Raw genomic sequence first — 18795 nt, 5'->3', positions numbered from 1 at the left:
TTTATTAATTGGTATTAAGATTATTTTGGATTATTAATAGTAATGATTTCCAATCTGTGGCTCCTCAACTGTCAGGACACGCTGGGAGTTGCAGTGTTACATCTACTTTTTAGAGGCCATTGGTCTATAAGATGCGGAGACAGGAGCTCATATTCTGATATCACATCATGTAGTTCTTGTTCCGATAGCTCTTTCTCCCAGTACAGTAAGTATAATATGCAACTATTGAAGCACAATATTCAAATAGAGTGAGTATTGTGCCACCTGTACAAATGGCACTAGCTATAGCTGTACAATTGTAGTATTATCACAGTGGCTCAGGTTGTGTGATAAATCGGTCACACAGACTACCTGTATGAAAGTTTGGTTGACTTAGTTTGTGTCAAAATTTGACACCAAATGTTGGAATATTTTACACCACATTGTAATTTCAAGCATATTAGCTTAGACATAAGTAACACTTATAGAAGCAGAGAAATAATGAAGACAATGCACCATTTTGCGGACCAGGCATACCTATGGACGTAAACATCAAGGAGTTCTCATGGATGCCCTCCATGTACTGTCTGTTCTTCATAGATTCACTACATGTAAAAGTATTGTAAATTGCTGAAGAATTGGTTGTCATTTTCAGTAGTGATAAGTAGTGCGCAAAACACATCCTACACTCGGATGTTTGCAGATGCAAAATTTGGATGCTAAACAGATCACTTGCTTTGTGTATGCCTAAGGGCCACAGCCAGTGAATAAGTCCTTAGTCGGCATTGCTTGTGAACTTATAAGCCCTAGATCGCGACTGGCCCTGGATGACAATGTGAACAGAAAGCTCATTTGTTTACTAAATCCAGTTTACTTTTTAAACATTTTTTAATGGTAGAAGGTCCATTTTTCACCCATGTCTGAATTGCCATTTAGAACATATTGTATCATATAATGTCTGGTCTTTCTCTCATAAACAAGCCAGTTTTGCCTAAACCTAAGGTTGCAGGTGGAGTGATGGTATAATAATGCTGTACTCCACACTGGATTTATAAAATAAGATGAATCTGCTGTGAATACTGCTTGCTTCATGTTCAGTCCATTTTCACTAATTCTGGTGATTCGACCTTCAAGTGGATGAACCGTGGATAACATTATAATAGTGGTGATACAAAAGTTCTAGAAAATAGTCAACATTATACATATTATAAACCGCCCAGAAATGAATCCAGGCAAGAGAATACAGTCATCGGTTTCATTGCTGGGAACCAGTCATTCAGTAGTTAGAAGCTCAGAATATGGCTTCATTGTTTCTTATGTCCTCTAACCCGCTTATTTCAACAGTAAAAAAAAATATAAAGTTTCTGCCTTCTGCTATGTGTAGCTCAGTCTTGTGGTATGAGTAGCTACTGATACTTCAGAGTCTGTGTAAAGACCAGGTCTCATGATATCTGCAGAAATTTCTTGTAGTGGCCACATCTCCACCCAAAAAAATGATGGCGAGTAAACCTTTGGTCGGCTTTTGTTCCCAATAGAACGTCGTTGTTTGTAGTTGTTCCAAATCTGGGAGATCATTTCCTTAAATGGTCTTGTTGTTATTGTGTATAAGATGGGATTCAGAGCACTGTTTATTGGGAGTATGAAGATCACCACCCAAGAACTGATGGAACCTAGAGGACGCAATAAGAAATCTGTTAGCTGCTATATGTTGTGCTTAGGAACATTATAACGTTACTTTTCATGCAAAATTACACATCGGTAATATAAAAGATTTGTTTCTTTGCCATAATACAGTATTATTCCAAAATGTATTATGAGTCAATGAGTACATGTACGCATCCTTGCCCCCCCTCCACCAACAGCAGACATACATATTCACTATGGTCATCTTCATAAGTTGTAACATCTCTGCCTGTTCGGGTCACTGCACCACCCTCTGCTCGCGTGCTGCGGTGCAGGAGGCGGGTGCAGTTTGGTTCTTGGCTTAAAGTTTTTGGTCGCACTGTGTGAACTCTGCTCTAGTTCTGTGATTGTATTTGCACCACACCCATCTTCTGGCCTTGTTGCCTCTGTCCATTAAGTGGTTAATTTTGTCTTGCCTGTGATTGACAGCCTGTCTTCCTGTCAACTCCTGGGGCGGGTTCTTCCTCCTCTATTTGATCTTGGCTCTCATTCACACCAGTGCTTGCTATTGCCGTGTGCATGCTTGCTCCTTACTGTCCCTGTTTTTGCTTGCATTCTTATCCTTGACCTTTGGCTTTCCTCACTGACTATTCTTTGGACTCCGATTTGGCACTGCATCGCTGGACTGTTACTGACCCTTGGCTAGCTGCTATATGTTGTGCTTAGGAACATTATAACGTTACTTTTCATGCAAAATTACACATCGGTAATATAAAAGATTTGTTTCTTTGCCTTAATACAGTATTATTCCAAAATGTATTATGAGTCAATGAGTACATGTACGCGTCCTTGCCCCCCCTTCTTTGTTGTTGTCCGTCTTGTCTCCATTTTGTGTTTCACCTATCCAGGAAGGGACTGTCTTTGTGGTTGCCGCCTATTACGTAGGATAGGGCCTGGCAATAGTAAGGGACAGTTGGGGGCTTCAGCTTAGGGCTCACTGTCTCTTGTGGCCTGTCCCAGGGTTTTAAACAGTTACTGGGGAATTGCTGTCCTAGCAATTCCCTAACATAAGTATTAAATTAACATAATAGTATGCATTTGGATTAAAGGAGCGATTGGAGTATCAGATATGCTTTTTTTTTCTTTCAAAAAAAGTGCTATACCTGCCTATGGGTTAAGGCAGCTATTGAAAATAAAACTTTATAGTCATTTGTGGCACTGCTTTAAAAAGAGTGAAGTATTTTTTTAATCTGGGACAAACCCTTTAACATTTTAATTCCTGGATTCCTGCCTAGTACATTGGCACTCTCATCCTGAAAATGTATGTGCAAGCTCATTGCCCCAGTTTAGAATGCCCTTTAGCACAATTCAAGCCATCGCTCGTTATCTCTTTAATATTCATATATTTCAAATGATCTGAGGTTAAATATGGCTTATAGCTTATTCATAAGCTATAAAATCATAAAGGCATTTAAGAATATGACTTAGCTTCCACTTAGAATTCTTAGATTTCTCATTGATAAATTTGAAGGTAGAAGGCATAGTTTCTTAAAGTAACTTGCAATTACAATAATCGTTTATCGTCATTCATATATATTTAACACAGCCATAAAAACAAATGTCCAGCGTTTGATACAAAATCACTTTGAGGCTAAGGCTCCACGTTGCGGAAACGCATATTTTTTTGTTGTTGCAGATTTTGTTGTAGTTTTTTGAGCCAAAGCCAAGAATGGCTACAAATGGAATCGGAAATATATAGGAATCTCTTATATTTCTTACTTCTGTTCAGTCTAGTCCTGGCTTTGGTTCAAAAAACAGCAACAAAATCTGCAACAAAAAAAGCTGTGTTTCCGCAACGTGGGGCCCCATAGCCTAAGGTCCTATGTTACGGAAAAGCAAGTTTTTTTTGTTGCAGATTTTTTTGCGTTTTTTTGAACCAAAACCAGGAGTGGATAGAGCAGAAGGTAGAAATATAAGAACTTCTTATATATTTCCCATTCCTAGGAAATGTACCAATTTTTGGCAGAAATTTTAAGTACTTGCGCCTACCGCCGAGGCGTGGGGAACGGTAGTTGTCACTACCTCATCGTGCTATTTCCTTGTAGGCCAGCTAGACACTGCATTGTAGCAGAGCCAGGTATCACATCGCCTTATTTAGATGCTACAGAGCTGTTTAGTTTTGTTGCAGGATAGCTAAATAATGTATCGCCTGATCTAATTATCTACCACAATATTAGTCTCCTGAGGATTCCCCTCAATGGGAGGAAACACATAGAGATGATAGACAAGTTTAGATAACAGACTAATTGATACATGCTATAGCTAGTCTAGCAGCACTAGTAAACAGCGAATGGTGTTTACACTGTTTTATATCCACTATTTACTGAGCTGATATAGGCAGAGCCTTCACTTGACATGGGGCACTAATTGAGTGGAGAGATTAACATCAGTCCCTTCGTATTATGTCTTCCTGTTTGGAGCCATACTTTTTTAGTCACTGAGATGTAATCAGTGTCTAACTTTGGAGTTGGCAACTCCTACAGCATTTGTACATATGGAAACCATTTGTGTTTATTAAATCAAACCAATGGCTTCTATGTATCCTCGAACATACATACAAGGGAGGATTGTATAATACCTCTTCAACAGTGTGTAGTTGGAGCTAACTAATGTGCTAGTTCTCTAGACTTCAGGGATATATTTTAAACGGGTATTCCCATAACCCTTGTTCACCAACCTGCAGGCTGTGTGCTCTGTTCACTTCCTGGTTTTCTCGGCACATTGGTGGGCTGGGTTTCACTTGCTCTGCTATCTGCTATGTTTGCAGTCATGAGTTGGCAGTAATGAGGGATTGGTTGTAAATGAATTACCACAGTATGAAGCTGATGTAGCAGAGCTGGATTTGGGTCAGCTTGCATTACATACAGAGGTAACGGACTCCTTATCTCAGCCCTTATCAGCTAAATTCAATTAAACCAGAATCAGAAATGCCACAGCTCTCACCTCCCCCCTCCTCATCTGAGGAGCTCCGTTACTTGTCAGTCATAAACAGCTCAGAGCTGCTGCTGAGCACTCAGCCCCTCCCCCCCTGAGAGTAGGCAGCTACGTCACTTGGGAACTCAGCAAATAAGCCCCGTGGCCATAGAAACTAAGTGTAAACAATGAAGTGAATAAATTAAGATAGCGGCCAAACAAAGCAGTTTTGATAAAGCAATGTATTTAGGAAAAGTCTCAAATCCACATAAACTAGCAGTATAGATAGGATGCTTTTCATGGGACAACCCCTTTAAGAATTCTTTACATTTGGATTGAGTTCTATCTACATTATAGAACTTTGTATGCAGAGAATCTTAGTCAATATAACCAGTAGTGGACTCTATTTAATTATGATAGGTTCACCTTAAGTCTCATTCATGAGAAGAGGAGGCACATTTTTTTCATCGCATACATTTTTGTACCCTGGGTTTTGTATTTTAATTAGTATCAATAAAGGATTGGGGGTTTTTTTAGCCATAAATTGAGATTAGTTGTTGGATAGAGCAGAAGGTAGAAGTATAAGAACTTCTTATATATTTCCCATTCCTGAGAAATGTAGCCATTTTTGGCTTTGGCTGAGAAAAACATTTTGACTTTCATCTGGGCAGGAAAATGACCCAAATAGCCATTAGGAAGCGTATACTCTTGGACAACAAGGGTTACATAAACAAGCCTGACCTTAGTGGATATAACCTTGCTAATCTTTTCAAACATTCACTGGACTGGATCCAAAGTTCCAGTTGATACTATGACACACAAATGGAACAGCAATTGGCCAGCCACTGGCACCTAGGAGCGTTACTCTAAACTAAATACTTGATATAGAAGTCTGAGTTGTAACGATGTCTCTAATACTGAGGGATACTATTATGGCCTGTAAAGAAATATGAAAGCGCTGTGGATTGCCCTATTTTGTTTCTAACCATATGCCTTTGTGGAGTCAACTGGCATTGATGCAGAGCCTAACTGATAAGCTGTTTCTGCTTTGGAAACAGATGGATATTGATACCTGGGCACAACTGTTCATTATTGAAGATAAGAATTTACCCAGTCCCTGCCCCTACCTACTCGCCTCAACTGTCCTAATGAAAGGGACAAATGTGCATCATTCCCTTCTCTAAATAAGTGTAAATACAGAATAGCCATTCCAAATAACCTTCTGCCATTGTTTCCATCTGTACTAGCATGGATCCTATTCAGGACCTTGCAGCCAGGATGGAGGGTTTGGTAGCTGAGCTAGCAAAATAGGTTCAGACATTTACACAGAATCAAGCTGAGGGTGCCGTATCATCCCCTGCTGTAACTTCCTTTCCCAGGGTTAAGATGTTACTCCCAGACTGTTTTTCAGGGGACCGAGAAAAATGTGAGAATTTCCGAGAGTCTCGTCCTCTGTATTTCCGTATTAATCCACATGCATCCCAGGCCCAAATGTTGGGACTAGTTATATCTCTCCAAAAAGAGGATCCACAAGCTTGGGCCATTAAACTCTTTCCTTGGGCAGAGGAGTGGTTAGACTGATTTTTTTTTAAGTCCCTGGGATCTATTTAGGTTCAGCCAGACCACATTGCACTTGCGGAACCTCAACTTCTCACCATGCGGCAGGGCAAATGCTCCCTTACAGAAAGTGTCTGTTAGAGAATGGAAAGTAATCCACAAATGGTTATTTCTCTATATAACCACAAATGTAAAAGAGTTTTCACAAAGTCAAAATTTATCACCTATCAGGGGCTACACGGTGGCTCAGTGGTTAGCATTGCAGCCTTGCAGCGCTGGGGTCCTGGGTTTGAATCTGCCAGGAACAACATCTGCAAGGAGTTTGTATGTTATCCCCATGTTTGCGTGGATTTCCTCCCTTTCTACAAAGACATACTGATAGGAAGAAAAAAAAAGTGCATTGTGATCCCTATATGGGGCTCACAATCTACATTAAAAAAAATAAAAATATCACCTATCCACAGCTATGGTTGGAACTAACTGATGAGATGTCAATTGCAAGAAAAATGGTCCCTTGTCCCCCGATTTTGAATAAAACATGGTAGATAAATGTTCACTGCTTCTCTATTCCAAGTGTATGGAACTGCGAAAACTAGCCAAGTACAGCACATATTACGCATACCTGACAATCACTGCTAAACCCCCATTGTCAAGTTTGGTGAGGTTGTCAATAGTTGAACTACCGCCAGACCAATGATCAACCTTCCTCTGGATAGTTGAGAAGTTAAGATTATGGATAAACCCCTCTAATATAAAAATGTATATATCCACCTGGTATCACAACTTGAAGCAGGGACAGAAGTTTAAGTATGAAAATAGGAATCCAGCACAGGGCATCTGTGAAGACAATGAAGAAGAATCTCTTTGCCAAGGTCATTTCTTTCTGGATGTGACTGTGGATTTCAGTTGCCATAATTGCTGTTTTGTGGATACTATAGAACATACTACTGTAGGAAAACACAATGATGATAAATGCCGCCAAGTTCACCCCTGTTGGAACAATACACAACATATAGTTACTTTACTAATAAAGCTTTGAGTGATAGAAAATTACATTGCGTTATTATACATGACACATTAGGCTATATTTACATACTTCCTCGAGAGAGTGAATTGGCTTCCAGAGGTGTTTGACACTGGCTTTTGGCCTGCTTTGTACTATAATCCAGCTTGAGCATGTTTATGCAAAGAAGTAGGTGCCTATCGAATGGCGATGTGTGTGTCCAGCATTAACCATGATAAACAGATGCAAGATCTCAATCAGCAAAATGAGAGATCAAACAGTAGATTCACCTACTTCAATATTTTCCTAAAGTATCTTTATGAAAGTTCTTCTATGCTTAAAATGCACATTCTTATTAGTGATATGTGGCACTGAGCTTACCTGCAGTCTCCTGATAAACCAGTGGGTAATTTCTCTCCTTTTGCTACATGATCTCTATGCTACCTACTGTATGAATACTTTTTAGTTATCTCTCTCCCCATATAATCCCACCCGAGGACTATCAGACTGTAGGGAAATTTTACTGAGAGAGTCTATGATAAGGAATCCAGATCCTGATCAATAAATTTCTTTTAAAGCTACTCAAAAGATTATGGCTTTACCTTGACTACAGAAGTGAAGCTGCTAAGCTTTCATAAGAAACGCACGAGGCACTGGGCTAGTTCTGATACAGAGAACAGCTATGACCCCCTTATCATTTTGGCACAGGCAGAAAGCTCTAACTATGAAAGTACACAGGAAGATATTTACAGCACAAATTTACCCCTGATCGTCTTTTGAGTAAACATTTAAAAGAGGATATTTGTAGATGTTCCCAGTGCTGTGCTGTGGAAGTAGTAGCTCAGCAGTATACATAGTATATGGTTTAATACAATGGAGGATTTACTTAGCACAAGCTTGTACCAAATATATATTTTCTACACTTTTCACATCCACCTTGTGAAACAAGCCAAATTTTGGCATAAATATATTGGTGTGCTTGTACTCCAGCCAAGAGGTGTTTTAAAGAGTTAATCAATTCAGAAAAGTTCTCACATATTATAGTGACTTTTGTAATGTCTCTGCCTGTTCGGGTCTCTGCGCCACCCTCCACTCGCACGCTGCGGCACAGGAGGCTGTTCAGTTTGATTAATTGCTTAGAGTTTTTTGTTGTTCTGTGTGAACACTGCTTTATTACCTCTCCTCTGTAATTGAATTTCCACCACACCCATCTCCTGCACCTTGTTTGCCTATGTTCATCCAATAGTTAATCATAGCCTTGCCTGTGTGATTCACAGCCTGTCTACCAATCAAATCCGGGGCAGATCCTGGACTTTCTATATACAGATCATCAGCCCAAACAGGTTTGCTGTCTATTTTGACTCTGTCCTGTGACTGTGTCCTCGCTGGCTTCCTTCTTGCTCTTTCTATTGTATTACTGACCTCTGACCTTTGGTTTCCTTAAAAAACGAAAAAAAGAAGGAACACCGAGCGCCAATGATAGTGTAGTAAATTCACACGTGAAAAGTAATGGTAATCAAGACCAAAAATGGCCTCTTACCATCTCACGTTATGAGATGTCACAACAACAGAATCAGCCAAAAATAGGATCATGGTGGCAGCAACTACCTCCCCTCGCGTGAACCAAGGTACACAGCAATATTAGGAATAAAACGTCCCTCAGGGTCTTGACCCAAACAGGCGTGGAGGTATGGGGATGAGTGCGCACAAAACCAGTGATCAGCCCAAAGATCTTCCAAAACTTTAATCATAATAAACAAGCACGACGCGTTTCGGGCTAGTCGCCCTTTTTCAGGTGCATATACAACTTGGCTGGCAGCCTTCGGAGATTAATAACGGTATGTGTAGACACTCACTGTCTCTGTCTTTCCCTTCTTCCATTGCTACTGCAGCAACACTAGAGAATTGCACAACTAGCAATTCCCTTACAACATGTCAGAACTTTTAACTTGTGGAGTATAGGTGCAGAGAACCTTAACACTGAAATTAGTGAGCAGTAGCACTCATTGGAGCTCTGTGCTGGTTCAGCTGTGAGTGACTTTCATCTGCTCTCACTGGAAGCTAGAGATGGCTATATTGACTTCTGTGAACCCATCGGCAGCCGTTGAGAAAGGCCGAGAAAAACAGTCAATACAGAAGGGGTAGGTCACTTAGCTGAGCTTTCTGCCTTTTTGTTTCATTGAACAGAGGGGGTCTCAGTATTCAGCGCTTTGACTTGTCAGGTTTTCTGAATCAGTTTTATAGCAGGAGAATGGTATATATCATTTGTGCAGTCTTTTCCAAGTACAGTGTGTGGCAGATTAATCAACAAGGAAGCAATATGTGCCTTTTATTAAAGAAGGCTTCCACTACAGTATTGATAGATATTGTCCCCTTCTCATGTCTGAAAGCTCACTATTTATTAATGGGTTAACTTACGTTATTAGACTCTATGGTAGTTATTGATATTCCTGTCCTCTACGTGGCAATTTATTCTCAACTTGGAGACAATAGAGTTATAGACTGAGGGCTTTTACTAGTTTTGTACAAAGGGGCAAACCTTGTAGCTACCAGACCACCATATAGCGCTACCCACCTATTATGTTTTAATGAGCCTTTTATAATTACTAGTATATTACTATGAAGAAATGGGACTTTTGGAATGCCTATCCCTATAACTATAATATCGAACTAGCCCTATGCTATGTTTCTGAAGCCACTTTAATGCATAACTGCTAATCCAAAATGTACTTCAGATAATTTATTCAGCTGTGAAACGCATTTGCTTATCTCATTATAACTATTTCACGTTAACTGTCTTTAATTTCCTGAAAATCTGTTCTTGCTTCCACTAACTTGTTTGTATATTGTTTTTGTCTATTATCACTGTAACAATCATGGAGATTGCAGATGGTTCAACCCCAAACAAAACACTCCCAGAACCGGATATTTTCAATACAGTCATTTAGCACAATTCAACCACAATGATACATTTGCTGATTTCGTCATTTAGATTTGCTTCTAATTCTAATAATCTATAAAACAGAATAAGAATAGGAATGAAATTATCCTTGATTTATATGCACAATTGTTAGAAATTTTATTAAATATTCATTAAACTAACCGAATAGGATTTCCTACCATTATGAATAACAGAGCTGAATAATAATATCATTGTGTTTAAAGCCCTGGACAATAAAGTGTACCTCCAACTATAAAACAGCTTTTCAGAGATGAATAGTAAAGTAAATATAAGAAAGTTTGTAATCATATATTTATATATATGCTGTCTGTCTGTCCGTCTGTCTGTTTGTTCTCTATGCGTGCCAAAAGGGCTAGACTGATCCTCACCAAATTTAGCACACAGGTACATCAGGTGTCTGGGAAGGTTATAGACAGGCCTCAGCTCTCTAGGACATACCATTACAGTATTCACAATAATGACCCCCATTAGCCAATAGAAGCCTGCAAGTCTTTCACTCATATTCCAACTGTCATACACACGGTCACATTATATTATTATCAGGGGACATTAGCATTGTGGAGGAAGCCTGTGAGAAATCTAATGATAGTAGAAAAAATGTCAGGAAAACCCTTAAAGTAGCAGAAGGAGATAAATGTCACAAATTAAATAAAAAAATATAAATTAAATATTTTTGGGGTTCACTAGAACATTGAGATGAGAACATTCATTTTCTGTATCAGATTCAACAATATATTTGAGGTGACTTACCAAGAAATATAATTACTGAGTATATCTGAGCTGCAGTACTTTCTGGTTGTTCTGAGTGTAGGGGGAAGCAGACCCCATTTGTTCCATAATAGTTGTGAAAAATGTCTTCATTGCTGAGTGGTATAAAGGCTATAATAAAACCAATAATCCAAATGAGTATTAACGTGGTTATCGTCCTACATTTTCCTGGTTTTAGACATCTAAAAGGATATACTATGCAAATGTATTTTTCTAAAGTCAGGTAGGTGAGAAGTAAAACTGATACTTCTGTGGAGAGTATAGCTAATGATCCAACTAGCCGACATTGGGTACTGTCCATCCAGGCTTGGGCATTCTTGTTGTATTCACCTCGATATTTCACATCATAGTATCCAATAACAAATAAGTATATTCCCATTAGGCAGTCAGCACCTGCAATAAAAATTGTATAGTAAAGTTCTAAAAGGGACATCACAATTATCATATATTGTTCTTGACATATTTACAAAAGTAAATACAGTACCGCTAAGTTCCTTGTCAAGGGCCTTCCTTTGTATCACATTACTTGACCCATATTAGTACATAGACATGCATAGAGTTCTGCAATCCAGTGATAATGATGTATGTCCATAAGGCTAAGAATGAACAACTCACTGCCTCACTGACACACAACATTATCACTGGATTGCAGCACTCACTCATTGTTGTTCTCCATTTCTCCATTATCAACTATTATCAAAGTATAATTCAAAACAAAACAAAACATTATCAAAGTATTGTATATATACAGCACTCGCTCACTGTTGTTCTCTGTTACCAGACATTATCAGAGGATTGTATATATACATATATACTGTTATTACTCAGGGCTGGTTCACATCTGTGCCCGGCACTCCGTTATGCAGGTTTCCGTTTCCTGCATAAAACAGAGCAGGAGACGGAAACTTGCAGGAGTCTTTCTCACCCATTCATTTGAATGGGTGAGAAAGCTGTCCGGCCATGAGCCGTGGTGAGCGTTTTACGCTCTCTGCCGCGAAACCAGGTTTTTTAATCCGGACACAGAGTCGGACATGCAGTACTCTGTGTCTGGATTAAAAAAACTGGTTTTACGGCGGAGAGCATAAAACGCTCACCGCCGCTCACGGCCGGACCTTGTCTGTGCTTTCCGTCTTCTTGCATGTAGAAGACGGAAAGCACAGAACGGAGTGCTGAACGCAGGTGTGAACCTAGCGTATCTAGTGAACTCTATTATTTATGGCCATAACATTGCCACAAAGCTGGCCTGGCCTGTCTTACTCCAGCTGAAAATTTACCTTTTTCTGGCACAGTCTCCAGGACTTTTTTATTTATTTATTTTTATTTATATTTTTTCCTTTTATCTGCCAATAGCATGTTGTGCATTTTACAACATAATACTACATGGAAAGGTACAGTGGAGCGGTTGTCTATACTAACCAATCAGATTAGTATTTTCATTTTCAAAGTGGCCTTGGCTACATGACTGATGGATTAGTTCCTATGAGAAACTGCTTCATTTTTCTTTTCCATCACTTTATGCAAATTATTCCTCATTGCATATTATTTTTTTTAGCATATAGTTACATTTTCATAAATTTTTTTTAGACGAGGTACTGCAGTTGCTCGGTAATCTTCCTAACTTTGGTGGGATCATTTGGGCCTACACTTTATATCTGGGCAATGGCAAGTATTTTCTCTACTTAACAATAAATTTAAGTTTCATCAAAAATAAATGGAATAATATTTAAAGCTTTGGTGCGTCAAATGCGACCTGGAACCTACGCAGAAACACTCTAATATGTTTTATCATTCAATCCAATTGAAGAACAAGGGATAAGAAGCTATATTATAATTCACTTACATTAACCTGTAAGTCCACAGGCAAAATAGGCTGCACCTTATGAATAAAATCTTTATATGGTGGTCAAAAGGTCTCCATCGGCCTTTGCTTCGTCTTTCCATTGTGGGGATGCAGAAGGATGGAAAATGCCTAAATTCCACTTAATCATCCACTGTATGAATGGGATGTTTTTTGTTACAATATCTATTAAAGTTTAATTTTATTTTATTTTATTTTTGAAACAGGTGCAATTGAATTTTCAGCTTCAGAGTTGCATCTCTGAATTTTAAGCCTATTTCTGGCAAGTCTCCTGCTGTTTATATTTATCTGGAGTTTGCAGTTTCTATAAACTCTGGGACATCTTAGTGAAAATATAAATGCATCAAGGAAATGAACTCCTACTTTTGAATGTATGACATTTTTATACCGGAACATAATGGATTAAAAAGATTTCCAATTACTGGGAATTTAACATAATGTTACTTACAACAAAGAGAAATTATGCACATCGCATGTAGCTTGTTCTCTGATCTGATGTATGGCCGTGTGCAGACGACAAAGATGTTCCCAAAGCAGGTGGCCACAGAAACAACCCAAACAAACACTCGCTGTACTATACTTGCAAGCAGATTCTCCAAAGAAGATATGCCATCTGTGTTTGGCTTGCAATTCCGCACGTGAGGGGCAAAACCACAGTACTGGAACTTCTTAAAGTATCTACCGACAATAAGAAAAATTATAAATGCAAGATGTAAATGGCTATGTGCATCAGAGGAACCCTGAAGGCAACTAACCTTGTTATCTATGATGATCAATCAGAATCAATGTTTCATTTTTCTGGAGCAGTTTAGTTAAAGATAACCTTTCACCATCTCCACCATGTGCATCTCTTTGCATTATTTTATAGGCTCTGTTCCACTTATTCTGGCACAGTTGGAATTTTATGTCTAGCCCCCATTATTCCCATGTAATAAGTGCTGTTAGTTTTGATATGGTATATAGGCTCTATAATGTCAAGTGGCTGGTATCAGGCAGGTACAGGGTGTGATTCTGAACTAGAACACTGTCTACTTCTGATTAGAGCTCTAAATCGCGCCGCCTGACACTGCCCACCTGACAGCACAGAGCATACGTTGCATATTAGGAACCAAAAGTAACTGTACTGATTGCTCGAAACAGTGGCAGCTAGAGAAGCAATGCAATGGTGCTGAAAGGAGTGTATCGGCGCCTATTAACCATTATTAAGAACAGGAGTTGGTGAAGGTTGTGAAAGGTCCTCTTTAATAATAATGGAACTGATTACTTATGGATTAGGATATTGGAACAAGGCAAAATGGTATATATATATATATATATATATATATATATATATATATATATATATATATATATATATATGAAGTTCAATATCCCCAGTGGCATTTACTTCTGCTTCAATCACGGCCCTCTAATACTTGGTACACTGGACCTCAGTCATCCTTTTTTTTAAGATGTATATCTGACACTACTACCATATGACAGAGCAAGGGCTAAATAAATTGCTACAGGTGGTACAGCAGAACAAAAACTGCAAAGATATTCAAATATCACAAATTTTATTTGGAAAGAGCATATTTGGCTAAAAATAATTTTATTATTGTCTTATACATAGTATAAGTGGTTGCTTTCCAAGAGCTAGGACCCTTGCATACTTAGCATTCAGCCACCATGTCTAAACCCCCTCATTTATCTCCCCCTGGAGTTTGTGTAGCTTCAGCTCTTTGACTCAGGTTCTCTTGTGTATAAATAGTTTCTTGGAAATAGCACTCACAATATCCTGTGTCTTTGATGAATGGTCTAAGAAGATTATTAAATGCACTACAAGTGGCCTCTTTCTATTCTATATGAGATGAGCAGACCATGATCATGAAGAAAAATAGCACAATACTTACATGTGGGTGAGATTTTTGAGTGGCATAAACATTCTTCTTTGTATATTTGGAATTTCAATTCCCTCAAGACTCCTGAAGTACAAAATAACAATATACCATTAGCTATGCAATATAGTTCTATATATATGGTGGAGTATCTGAGGGGTGCAGAAGGTACCGTCCCACCTGGGTTAAGATGCTGTTTTTGGTGTTTTGTTAAACCAAAGTCACTCCAAAGTTATAAGTCCTTTCAGTGTTGATGCATATTACAGTATATTAGCCAAGTGGGCCATCTAATATGAGTGGGAGGGTCTTGAATTAATTCCGACAGGGGAATAGAAGGTTCATACTATTGCTTTTAAACATACCAGACTCTTCTGTCTTCAGTGAAGATAAGTTGGTACCAGAAGTGTCTGGCAGTGGCTTATTGAAAATGAGTTAAACGTCCATGTGTATGGGAAGATTAGGAGGAATAGATGGTCAGCCAACAACTATCTATAGTATTGGCCAGATTTAGACTGTGTTTCTGTACATATGTATCATTAGATAAAGGATCGGTGCAGTAATAATCTGTAAATCAGTTTTAAAGACCTTTCACATCCTCTAACACTGACCATGTTACATAGCACTGAACGACAGTTAGATATTTTGTTGATATCCAACGGTTGCAGAGATATTATACCATTAGTCAATGATATCGGTACCAATGGCACCAATATCTGAAACCAGGGCAGATACTGCCAAAGCTGGAAGGGTGCTGAATTCTACGGTGCATAATATGGCCAATGCTAGAGGACATGAAAGGTCCTCTTTAAAGTAATCTGTTGCTGCCCTACAGCACAGCCCTAAAAAGCAGAGTAAATCTGGGTTTATATTTATGTATCACGTATTTGGGTAAACTACATCCAGAAAAATGAATATTTGCTGCCAATTCTTATGCCATTTTTCCATACTTACAAGGATTTCAGGGTAAGTACAAAATCAAACTGGTCCAGTTGAATCTTTTGCAGGGGGTTGAAGGAAATATTTCTGTATATGAGAAAATAAAAAACAAATGTATCATGTTTTATGGATAGAAAATTATGCTCATGTAGTCAAAAAAATTATGGGCTGCAGTTATGCGTTCTTTATTATCAAGCTATGATCACACTGATGGTCTAGAGCCCATAATAATGTCATAAGGAAGGGTCCTGCTTCTCTCTGATTGCTGGAATAATCTGCTATACTATAAACCTGACAATAGCTCCTGTAGACTATGATGTCTGTGTGAAGTTAAAGCACTGACCAATTGACCAGACTGACAGATTGAGACATTTTTTGGAGCAGATTTGGACACAGAATCTGCTGGAAAATCATCTCCACAAAACTGTGTGTGAACATACCCTAAACCTCTTTTCACATGGGATCACCCGAGAAAGTTCCTAGTGCACATGTTTAACAAAACCATAGGGCCCCATTATATTGATGGAAAACAAAAGAGTGCTTTTATGGCTTTCCATTCAGCAATATCCTGCACATTATTTTAAATACACAATGCAAATATTTAATAAACAGGCCAGTCAGGCGAGGTTAAGTTACCCAGTTTGGTAACAAATATGTCTTGATCTGGTTATATACTGTAGATCATTGTCAATGATTGAGCAAAAGTCAGGACCCCCCTATTACACATGGTCATCCATTTTCACCAAAATCTGCAGGTTCAACTGACATTAAGCTAATGTGTATGACCAGCATTAGAGATTACTATATCACAATATAGATCAGAAATTTGTTGTTTGAGAGAGCAGACAAGGGAAATTGTGCATATATTTGTGTATTTTTTCAATATCTATAGTTACATTAGTTATTTACTATGACTATACTGCATTGAGAACACAGTAACAAAATTCTTAAAATCTTACAATTGTGATAATTCTTTCATGTCCTTAAGTAAAGACGGTGAAAAAGCTTCAATTCTGTTATTAGCCAAGTCTCTGGAAAATTAAAATCACACATTATGAATTCAGATTTATACGCATGTAATAATTCAGCAACTGTTTTTCATATTTTTCAAAAATCTTTCAAATGCAAATATATTATTCATTTTATTTCAGTATTTCAGTAGTAGTACATTTATACTGTTACTTCTTAGGCGACGTTCACATTTGTGCCAGAGTCTCCCATCGTGCACGGTGGGCGGGCATTCAGGGTCCGCCGTCTTCTTCAGCCACGCCTCCTCTTCCAGCGATGTCCTCGGGTCCCGTCTAACTAGCTAACTGACATTGTTAAAAAATGGCGCGGGTGCATGCGTAGTAGCATGCTGCTTCTACTACTGCGCATGTGCCCGTGCCATTTTTTATCAATGTCAGTTCGTGACTTAGACGGGACCCGAGGACATCGCTGGAAGAGGAGGCGTGGCTGAAGAAGACAGCGGACCCTGAATGCCCGCCCACCGTGCACGATGGGTAAGTTGATCATATTCTGTTTTAGGGTCTTATTTTAAAACTGGGGGGTAGTTTATTATAACTTAAGCGGTGCCTGAATAGCCTACAACTATATGAGTGAGTGAGACTGCGGAGAGAGCAGCGGGGGAGCATTGGAAGGTGAGTATAAGTGGTTTTTTTTGTTTTAAACATTAAGGTGGAACATAATGAAGGAGCCCATGAAACTGGGGGCAGATGAAGGGGGGGGGATGACACTGGGGCAGATGAAGGGGGGGAACAGCATGACACTGGGGACAGAGATGGAGGGACATGAAACTGTGGGAAGATGAAGGGGGGGATGGCATGATACTGGGGCAGAGATGGAGGGACATAAAACTCTAGGAAGAGATGGGGGAACATGAAACTGGGGAACAGATGGGGGACATGAAACTGGGGGAAGAGATGGGAGGACATGAAACTGTGGGCAGATGAATGGGGGTATGGCATGACACTGGGGGCAGAAATGGGGGGACATGAAACTGGGGCAGAGATGGGGGGACATGAAACTGGAGGCAGAGATAGAGGGACATGAAGCTGGGGGCAGAGATGGAGGGGAGGACATGAAACTGGGGGCAGATGAAGGGGTTATATGAAACTGGGGGAGAGATGGCGGGAGGACATATAATGTACGGGTGACTGTAGGAGGATTATAATGTGTGGGAACACATGAAAAATGAATGAGAATGGGCGGAGTCAATCTAAAAGTGGGCAGAGCTAAATCCGCCACGGCGCGCTGCATGCGCTGCACATTTTGTCCCTCTTTCTGATCTTCAAAAGTTGGGAGGTATGCCTAAAGTCATCAGAAAATACATATTTCCGATGGCTTTAGCTGCTGAGAAGCCACGGTACTGTCTGCAATAATGCTATTCAGCTGGAATGCACGCCGTTATGGACGCACGTTCCAAACCGAATGGGGTCACCGCAACATGAGGAACTGTATTGCGGGGTCACGGCATTAGAAAAGTTGAGAACCACTGCTCTAGAGGCCACTTTTTTTGAGAAATTTTATACTTACAGCTCATCCAATCTAGAGAGTGATGAAAACGTGTTGTCACTTATTGAGAGAATTCTATTCTTGCGCAAAACTCTGCAAAACAAATAATTGAATACAGTTACACTATAAGTGAATATACAGAAACTGCATGACTTCCCTGAACATGTCATGGTTTATACTGGGCCAAACTCATTGTACTTTACTTTAAAGGAGTTATCCACTTTCTAATATCGATGACCTACCATTAGGATAAACCATCAATATTAGATATGTGAGGATATGAGACCCCAGCAGATCATCTACTCCAGGACAGCACTATAGTTTGTATGGTGAGCCCAAGGAAACGTGCTGCTCACTTGCATAACAAACTGTAGTGGTGGCTTTAGGTAGTGCAGCACTGCCCCATTGAAATCTAAGGGCTCGTTCACACAGGGGGCGGTGGGGTGGATTTTGACCATATTTTGCCTCGGGGAGCCAAGTCAAAATATGGTCAAAACCCACCTGCCACGATGTCGCGGCCACGGCTTCCCCCACCCCGGAGTCGGCTCAAATGAATGGGTCGACGCCGGAGATTGTGGCTAACAGGCGAGCCGCGGAATCCGCCTGAAGAAAGGGCAGCTTGCTTCTTTTTTTCCCGCTATCGGCAGTTGCCAATACTGGAAAAAAGAACGCTAGTGGTCTCCATAGACCACCATTGAAAAGGGGCGGATTATGATGTGGATTCCGCAGTCAAAGTCCGCCCTTT

General features: G+C 39.6%; 1 protein-coding gene across 1 annotated transcript in view; it reads right to left on the bottom strand.

Moving 5' to 3' along the window:
- Positions 1 to 930: 930 nt before the first annotated feature.
- Positions 931 to 18795, bottom strand: part of RXFP1 (relaxin family peptide receptor 1) — a 198065-nt gene continuing 180200 nt past the window's right edge. Inside the window, exons 11-18 of the mRNA XM_075287825.1 lie at positions 18072 to 18143; positions 16496 to 16567; positions 15552 to 15623; positions 14616 to 14687; positions 13172 to 13401; positions 10848 to 11258; positions 6904 to 7122; positions 931 to 1649 (exon numbers count right to left, since the gene is read on the bottom strand). Coding sequence (XP_075143926.1) covers positions 1354 to 1649; positions 6904 to 7122; positions 10848 to 11258; positions 13172 to 13401; positions 14616 to 14687; positions 15552 to 15623; positions 16496 to 16567; positions 18072 to 18143 — 1444 coding nt within the window. The 3' untranslated portion in view covers positions 931 to 1353. The remainder of the gene's footprint in view (positions 1650 to 6903; positions 7123 to 10847; positions 11259 to 13171; positions 13402 to 14615; positions 14688 to 15551; positions 15624 to 16495; positions 16568 to 18071; positions 18144 to 18795) is intronic.

Source organism: Leptodactylus fuscus, chromosome 1 (genome assembly GCF_031893055.1).
Source record: "Leptodactylus fuscus isolate aLepFus1 chromosome 1, aLepFus1.hap2, whole genome shotgun sequence".
Classification (NCBI taxonomy): domain Eukaryota; kingdom Metazoa; phylum Chordata; class Amphibia; order Anura; family Leptodactylidae; genus Leptodactylus; species Leptodactylus fuscus.
This window is presented reverse-complemented; position numbering and strand designations above follow the sequence as displayed.